Below are 9,120 nucleotides of genomic sequence, written 5' to 3' on the forward strand. Positions count from 1 at the left end.
TACCCAGCCCTGAACGAATTGGAGGAGGGGAGAGTAAAAAACAGCGATAGTCGTCATATCCAATAGGAATGATGGGAAAAGAGATCCCCATCTCCAAGTCAAAATTTCCTTTTTGTATTGGTTGTTTGCACCAGAGTAAATCTGAAGTTACTCTGCTGACTTCAGTTATCTTGACTTTATCAATGTACTTACTTCAGTTTTATACTAGTGTAACTGAGAGCAGAATCAGGCCCCCAAACTCCTGCCATGCAAATCACATGGGTGACTATGGACTTGGGGCTCAACCCTCCTGCTAAAGTGCTGAAATACTTCAGTACCTCAAAGGGCTTGACCCTTGAGGAATATGCAGATCAAAAGAGCAGTTTATTCTTTTTCCGTAGGAATTGGAAGCATATGTTGAAGATACAGATACAGACAATGAGTACAAAAGGGAGGACTTTTATTGCTTTTCCCAGGAAGAGAGAGAGAGACAAAAACGTGAGAGAGAGGAATCCAAGAGAGTGTTACAAGAACTGAAATCTGTGCTGGGATTTAGAGCTTCAGAGGTAGAGAGACAGAAATGGAAGCAGCTGTTATTTAGTGATCATGGTAAGTACTGACTTTTTTTTTTTAATTTGACTCTAAGTAAGGGTGTGTGTCTGTCTGGTTACAATCAACTTTTGACATAGTATTGCTAGAATACAACTGTATTCAACTGTAGTAGTACCTTTGATAGATCTGTGTGGCCCTAATTTGTTGCCCCATCTGTTCATATGGCTTGTTAGCATCATTTTACTTTCCAATTTAAAAAAACAAAAACAAAGAAAGGGAGTTTGGCCACTAACTTCAAGATGCTAAGAATTTGGCTCTTAGAACAGAGAAAATTAAGCATAGCATACAGGGAATTGCTGTATGCTTTTTCATTGCTCTTCACCAGATCTGCTCTTCAATCAGGCAGCAAATTGTATAGAATCATACATCTTTGTAAATGATAGTAAATTTTCAGGTTTAGAAGAAATACTTTTTCAATTTTTATCCCAGAGTTACAGAGACACATAGAGTGAAGTGACAGGCTAGACTTTGGTATCTATTCCAAGAAAGACAGACACATTTTTTTTTAAAAGCCAACAATCTAATTTGTAAGTAGAAAAAGGATTCTCCTGGAGTGGCCTTCTGACAGTCTGGAGCGGACTGCTGGCAGCTCTCCTCACTTGTTTCTGGAGGCAGGTATGTGCAAATTTCTCTTTCCAGGCAACAGTGCCTGGCTCTTAAAGAGCCAGTTTTGTCATGCCATATGCCTGACTCTAGCAGTAAAACTAGCAGCTTAATGTAGTTTCTCTCTATTTTTATTGTGAATAGTTCTGTTTTCTTCTGCCTTTTTTCCTTCTCTGGTCTTCTCTCTCACTTCTTCCCCTTTCCCTTCCCCTTCCCTTAAAAGAAGGCTAAGGGAAAAGCATTACAAAAAGTGCAAAAAGCACAAATCTACAAAATCTAGGCGCTCTCCTTCAGAGGAAGGTGAAATCCCTTTGTCCTTGCCTGCAGTGCTTCAGCCAAGGGGAAAATATTTTCACATCATGGACTTGGCCAGATTTGTTGACAGTCATCTACTCTGGATGTTCTAATGAGGAGACAGATGTCCCAAAAAAGGACTTCTGCAAGCCAAAGAAGTCTAAGGATCTGGAATTCCCAGTGTGTGAAGACAAGTTACTTTCAAGTGATCCTGTCTAGCACAGAAGCAGTCCAACACATACCTTGAACTGTATGATGTCAAGAAGTCCAACCGTCATGTTTGGCCTTATAGCCCAGATGAAAGGCTCAGTCTCCAAACTAGCCAGAAAAGGAGGGACCTGTGCATTGCCTCCTTCAAAGATCCTGTGGACAAGTGCTCAGTAATAGATCAGACGCACTTATGAGGCCTCTGTTCCTGCCTTCAAAGCCACATGTGTGGTTTCATCTCTCACTCCCTCTCTCAGGTCCATCAAGCTACAGTTCTGGTCAAGTCCAAAAGCAAAGACATCAAAACACTTCAGACACTCATCAAGAGCAAGTTTTCCTCACTATCCTTCGTCTACACCTCATGTGATATCATATGATTCTTTTCTACACTCATCCTTGCTCTGCACATAAGAGGTTTTACATTCTCCTTGGCAGGCACAGTAAAGTGTACTATCCACCCTATGTGATCCCCTCAGGCCTTCTTCCTCTCAATTTGGAAAAACAAGGAGGGAGTTGGTCTGAGCTGCCAGCCCAAGTCTAGAGGTCTCAAGGCTAATGGCTGTTGTAAAATAAAGGGGACGTGTGTTGGATACGCTTTTGAATAGAACACCAGCAGATGCCAGCCTGCATGGATGGGGCACTCACATAGACACCAGGCCTTTTTCAGGCCTTGCCCTGGAGTCCAGGAGGGAGTCCAGCATGAGTATGACCTTCCTTGAACTAAGAGCAATGGACCTAGTTATTCAGCAGCTTCTCCCCTTCATTTCTAATCCATCAATTCAAATAAAATGTGGCATTTGGACGTCAGCTGCATTCATTAACCTCTGTGGAGCACTTGGGACTGAGGTTCTGTGCATCTCTTCCAAAGTGATGAAGGAAGATTCATCAGACCATCTGTGCCTGCATCCGAGGTAAACTGAAAATATCAAGAGATTGGCACAACAGGACAACTCTCACCTGGGGAATGGCAGCTGAATCCTGTAATCTTCAACAACATACTTTCAGCCTGGGAACTCTCTTGGGTGGGCTTGTTCCTATAGCAGTTCATCCCTGTTGTTCCAGGAACAGAGATTCTCTAGCACAGGGCCACCCAGAGGATTCAGGGGGCCTGGGGTCTTGGGGGGCGGGGGGGGGCCTTCCGTTCCAGGACCTTCCGTCGAAGTGCCCAGAAGACCCGGAGTGGAAGAAGCTCTGGGGGCCTGGGCCCTGGGAGAGTTTTCCGGGCCCCCTGAGCGAGTGAAGGACCCCGCTCTGGGGGCCCCGAAAAACTCATGGGGGCCCCTGCGGGGCCTGGGGCAAATTGCCCCACTTACCCCCCTCCCCCCGCCCCCCCCCCGGGTGGCCCTGCTCTGGCATGGTGGGCTAGGTGCGTTTTCATCATGTGGTCAATGCAGTGGATGGACTCCTGCCATTCTCCCCTTCTCACAATAGCCAGAAAAATCTGGGGAGTGAAGATAATTATCATTGCTTCCTTTTGGACCAGAAAACTTTAGTTGCCCACTGTGCTTCAGTCATCAGTCTTTGATACATGATGGCTCCCATTTTCGAAGGAACTTCTGTGTCAGGGATTGATGCTTTGTCAGAAGTCAACTTGATATCCTGGAGGCTGAAAGATTGATGTTGCAGTCCTTCATCTGTTTCCTTGAATGATAGAGCTGTTCTTTCAGTGTAGAAAGCCTTCAAGTGTCTGGGCCTATTAAAAAATGTGGGAATATTTTTTTGATGCTGGGAGGCCAAAAACTTGCATCATCTTCAAGTCTTCCTTGGCTCCATGCTCCAGCTTCTCCTAGGTAGCTATGATATGGGGCTTAGTACATTTCCTTACAGATACAAGTTTTAGCGCTCAGAGACCTACCACTAATTAGCTATGAAGACCCCTTGGCAGTTCACCCTCACATCTCTTGCTTCCTCAGGTAATCAAAAACCTTAGACCAGCTCGCAGGTACCAGATAGTTAAATGCAATTTCAGTTTGGTCCCTTGTCCTCACTGAGGCCCCCTTCAGGCCACTTAGAAAAGTTTTCCTCTGCTTCCTTACTATCAAAGTCCCATTCCTCATGGCAGTTTCTTCTGGGAGAAGGGTCAGGAAAGTAAGAGAATATTCTTGCGAGGAGCCATTTTTCAGGTATTTCCATATAGGTTTGTGTTTCAGACAGCCTCTGAAATTTTATTTCAAGTGTATTCTCCCTTGCACATCAATCTGAAGACTGTTTTATTCCTTCCTTGTGCCCTATCATTGGCATAGTCAGAGCTCTCAAATCCTACTTGACAGGATAGCCCTGTTCTAAACGTCACGTGTCTCCTTGATGACCTGTAGTTACTACAAAAATGGTCAAAAGGATCTAAGGTTACAGTCTCCCGATTGCTCAAGGCAGCTAACAAAGAATCCAACACTGAGTTTTTAAAAATTCTCCTGGAGTTTGTGTTTGCTCCCTTAGAACTAAGAACAAAAGAACAGAGCTTCCCCTGAAGAGTTCTGTAAAGGTACGATGTGGGTCACTTTTCGTTAACCAAGTATCGAAGAGTTTGTGGTGCAACCTCCATAAATACCTCCTTCAGGCCCCAGTAGCCTGTGTCTGTTTTTACTTAGATTCCGTCAGAAATAAAAAATTAGCCTGTCAATTACTGGATAGTTCCCAACTGCTTTGACTGGTTTTTCCTGTCTCTCTACCTCCTTTCTTCTACTGCTTGCTACTTCCCAGCAATTTTTTCTGGACTAGGGGAGGAGTGTCTGTGAAAATAACCAAGAAACAAGCAAAATAGAATAGGTCTATCCAGTACTGGGTTTAGAATGATGCCAATGGTGCCGTGGCATCGAGCACCATCCGTCCCCTTACATGTAGAGGGTGAGCCCAGCGGGCACCAGGGGCTGGCACTCAAGCTGGGACAGGAGGCCACCCCGCAGGGAGCGCAGAGCCGCCTGCAGGGGCCGCACCACGGCCGCTCCCCAGCGCTGCACCGCGGGCTTGGCGAAGGGGCCAGATCCATCCAGGGGCTGCAGCAGGACAGTCAGGAGCAGCAGCAGTGAGAGCAGGGCCATGGCGAAGAGACCGTACCAGAGCCTGGTTTCAGGTGGCTGCACCCCGACTCATGGTGCTGGGGTCGCTGCTCTGCAGGGCATGCATTCCGCTTTCCGGGGCCCAGCTCCCTTGGGCATCGGACTCTGCTCTGTGTCTGCGGGGCACAGATCACAGCTCTGAGCTCCTCCCTCTGGAGCTGCTGCTGTGGCTTAGCCCTTTCCCAGCCTCTGGTAGGGGGGTGACCTCACACATGTACCCCGGCTCTGTGTCTCGGGTCCCCTCTGCCCTGTGCGGGGACTGCAGCCCCTCCCGCAGATCAGTCGGGGGGGGAGGGCACGGGCTGAGCTCAGGCACCCCCTGCAGCCAGGGAGCCCCACTGCTGGGGTCAGCACTAAGCCCGGACGCTCACCCTGACCCTCCCCACTGCACTGCCCCTGCTAGCACGGGATGAGCTGGAGGCAATCAGGGAGCAGCCAGACCTCAGGAGAGTGGAGTCACAGCCCCTCTGGGTACCGGGGATGAGTTGGGTGGATGCAACCTTGGTCTGAGCTGCATCTGGCCAAGCTGTAGCTAGGTGCGGTCTGGCCTGGTTTGCTTCAGAGAACAGGGGTGGATCAACAGCAGGGGGTGGCTCTGGAGTGGAGTGCCTGAGAGTGGTCCAACTGGGGATTGTGGAGGGGGGGGTTGGGTTCAGAAATAGAGGTTCAGGAGGAGCCCTGTTCTGGTAGGCAGTGTGGAGGTTCATGGTTGAGAGGGGTTGGTTCATAGAGAGGTCTGATCCAGTTTGGGCTGGAAGGTGGTCTAGTTCAGTTTGGGGGGTTTGGTCTGAGGAGGGATGCTGGTCTGGTCAAGTTTCGTCTGGAGTGGGATGTCGGTCTGGTCCAGTCCTGGATCGGGGGGTCGTTCTGGGGAGGGATGTGGGTCTGGTCCGATTTGGAGGCTTGGCCCGCTCTTTTGGGACACAGTTGGTCCTAATCCTAGTCTCTGCCTCTCTGCCTGCAGGGAAGGCCAACCAAGGCAAGTCTGAATAATGACCCTGTAAATAGTTTTTCATATTTTTATTTTTAAAATGTTTTCAACAGTTTTAAATCCACCCCAGTTTCATACAAAAATTTAATTCAAGCCCTGGTAGTTCATATGAGAAATGTGAAGGGTGAGATAGCAGCAAGGTTCCCTTTTAGGGGGAGCAGCACATGGCTGGGGTTTTGGCCAGCTTTGGCTTTTGTTAACTGTGTTTTATTTTGTATTTTTTTTCTTTTATAATTTAGTTTATGTACACTTGTGTGCATTCTTTTTGCCCTAGGGCTGACAGTGCTGGTGCCCTCGTGGCAGCCACTCCATCTGCAACTTAAACTTGTAAATTTTGTAAATAAAACCTGTGCAGCTGTGTGCTGTGTCAAAGACAACTTCTGTGTTGATCTTCTGTCTTTTACAATTGTTCCCCATGGGGGCCCATAAATATGTTTGGCGCCAGACCCACAAAAGGTTAATCCAGCAATGGGTCTATCCCTGGGATTTGGCTCTCTACCAGTTGGGCTTTTTGCCCCTCCGTAGTTACCTTTCCATTGTTTTCCACAGGGCCGCCTAGGGGTGGGGGCAAGTGGGGCAATTTGCCCCGGGCCCCACAGGGGCCCCCACAAGAATATAATATTCTATAGTATTGCAACTTTTTTTTATGGAAGGGGCCCCCAAAATTGCTTTGCCCCAGGCCCCCTGAATCCTCAGGGCAGCCCTGGATTTCCAGGTTTGGAAGTATTCTTTGGGGCATTTAGGCACCAAAACTGGCTCTTAAAAGGCTGATATGGATAGAGAAATTTGCATATTCCTGCCTCCAGAAGCAAGTTGGTAGAGTACACAGTGATTCTCTTCAAAATGGTGAAGGGGTCACTCCATTAGAAGAACAATTAACAGGTGAGGCCAAATTGCTGCTACACTGTACTATGTGTGTGTTTGTTTTTTCAAATGTAAATCCTGAAGCATATGTTTCCAGTGTGTTAAATGAAAATAATTACTAATATGACAAGCATGAAACCATTCCCATGTTCAGTTAGTAAAAATAAATACTACTAAAATATAATGCAATGGAAAAAATTTAATATAGTAATCTTGTTTCCCATAAAAAGTTTGGTGTATTTTCCAGAGTTATTTTCATCTTTACTTACAGGGGTAAAGTCAGAATGGAATTAGAAAGGGAATGCCACATGGGAACCTGCTGTTGCTGCTCTTATGTATGTTCGTGCTGCTATTCTAATGGAGCTACTGCAGTTTAGGGATCTGTTTGTTGGAAATGGACACTATATCGTTTTACTATAAAGAAAGACGTCTGTTCTTCAAGAAGCAATTGTATCGTGTTGTACTAACCCCTAACACTGGGAGGAGAGACTTCCTGGCAAGCATCCCGTTGCTGGCAATGGGACTCGCTGCTACTACTAACATCGAGAGGCTAAATTAGACCACTCTTTATTTGTGAGGACAACGTATCCTACTGTATGCATACGTATCTTATTTATATGTTGTGATGTATAAAATCAGATATTACCTACAAGACATTTTTTATTATGTTCCAGTTATCTTTACTAGATTAGATAGCTGTTACCTAAAGGAAGATAGTTCACTTTTGTGTGAGATGCAGCAACTGATTTTACTTGTAATTTCCATGAAATACATCAGCTCTAAGTAATATCATTTTTACATATGTCTCATGAGTTTTAAAGCCTATGTAGAACTAGTAGACATTACCTTCCATATTCAGCATCCTGGTCAGAAAATACATCTTTATTTTACCTATTTTAACTCTCAGTTCCATCTCTTAAGACACACACAGCTGAGTTATGTATGGAAGGTTACTTTTTTAGTCATAATTTTTTTTTCTTTTTCTTTTTAAGCTGCAGTGAAGCCCTTGTCTCCTGTAGAAGCAGTGGAACCCATACATAATTTGGAATCCCCTTCGAATTCAGAAGCAGGAAAGCAGGACTGTAACCAAACTAGTGATGGTTCTGAAGAGAGAGACTCTAGCCCAAAAGCCCATGTCACTGTGAGTGAGAGAAGAAGTACTGAATATTTATATGATGATCCTACGAAGGATGAAAACAAAGACATTACTGCTGATGCAGGTGGATCTCCAATGGCTGTAAAAAGAACATGTTACCAGTGTGAGGGTGAAGTGGAGCCAACTGGTGTGGATGGAATAGAGGTTTTACAGCCCCCTTTGAGGGACGCATTACAGTCCTCCATCAAGCAAAGGCTGGCTCAGCTCCATATATCTACAGATTTCAACTTCACATCAGGTCTGGCTGCACAGGTTGCTGCCAGATCACTTACTTTTACTACCATGCAAGAACAGACTTTTGGAGATGACGAGGAGGAGGAGAAGGAGAAGACAGAGGAGAATGAAAACCATGTGGAAGAGAACAAGAATGAAGACAGGCTTTGAAAATGAAGGAGGATTCTAAGTCCTACCTGACCTTTGTTAAACATTGTGTTGCTTACTTGAATTTCATAAAAGGCAGGTGATGTGATTGAAATAGCTCAGGCACGGATTCAGAGAGGAAAATGCTGGATGGAAAAATTGAGACCTAAATGTAATGCTTACTGTTCCCTATATATGAAGCTCTCAATAGGGCTTTCCCAGTATATTGATGATTATATGCAGGTAAGCTAAGGAGATAAAGGCTGGAACCCAGGAGTAGTCGTTTGTCTCCTTCTGATGACACCACTGGTGGGTTTTGGAACTTACCTTAATAATTTATGTTTATTTATTTATATTATATAATTTTTTTTTCTAAAAAGAAGACAAAAGGATGTCTTGAATTTCAGCATATTCTCTCATTTCCTGATATTGTTGTTGTAGTAGCAGTGTTAATTATAACACTTGTCAGAGTGATTCTTTTTGAAAAACATAAACTCTGTCATATGGTCTTCCACACCTCCTTCGCTTTGCCTTTAGTGTCTGCCATATATTTGTTAACAACCTTAGGTAGTTGTAACTTCTTCGGTTAAAGACCCTCCCAAACGAAAATGCAGAATTTTAAATAAAAACGTGAAAGTTGATGTGTCCTGGAGTATTGGGCTAAAGTAGTATGAAGTTAGTCGCTCTTCATATTAAGGTTCCATTTATAAATAGTTTTTAAAGGATTAATAAGTAATTAATAAATGTTATAAGCAAATTATAGATGTGAGCAGTGTGTGTTATGGATGGTTATAAGCACATGAGTAGGTGTTATAGACGGCTAGAAGTAGCCTGTTGGACTTTATAACAATATATACCAATTCTTTTACCATTATTAAAACACCTATTAATGATTTGTTGGCCCTTTGTAAGTGGAACCTTAATATAAGTGTGACTTAGGTTATTTACACAGGATTACAGAGTACAGTATTATGTACATTTGTTCTCTTGTAGAGCTG

At 44.7% G+C, this 9,120-nt stretch overlaps 1 protein-coding gene across 8 annotated transcripts in view; it reads left to right on the plus strand.

Annotated features, from left to right (window-relative positions):
* VEZT (vezatin, adherens junctions transmembrane protein) overlaps positions 1-8,761 on the plus strand; it is an 89,391-nt gene extending 80,630 nt beyond the window's left edge. For 6 of the 8 annotated variants that reach the window (XM_044981220.1, XM_044981203.1, XM_044981219.1 and 3 more), the window contains 2 exons: positions 381-588; positions 7,599-8,761. In XM_044981220.1, coding sequence (XP_044837155.1) covers positions 381-588; positions 7,599-8,146 — 756 coding nt within the window. In that variant the 3' untranslated portion in view covers positions 8,147-8,761. Of the gene's footprint in view, positions 1-380; positions 589-6,877; positions 6,942-7,598 lie in introns of all 8 variants that reach the window. The other 2 variants (XM_044981243.1, XM_044981252.1) reach the window with 1 other exon arrangement.
* Positions 8,762-9,120: the final 359 nt, after the last annotated feature.

This window comes from Mauremys mutica, chromosome 1 (assembly GCF_020497125.1).
Source record: "Mauremys mutica isolate MM-2020 ecotype Southern chromosome 1, ASM2049712v1, whole genome shotgun sequence".
NCBI lineage: Eukaryota > Metazoa > Chordata > Testudines > Geoemydidae > Mauremys > Mauremys mutica.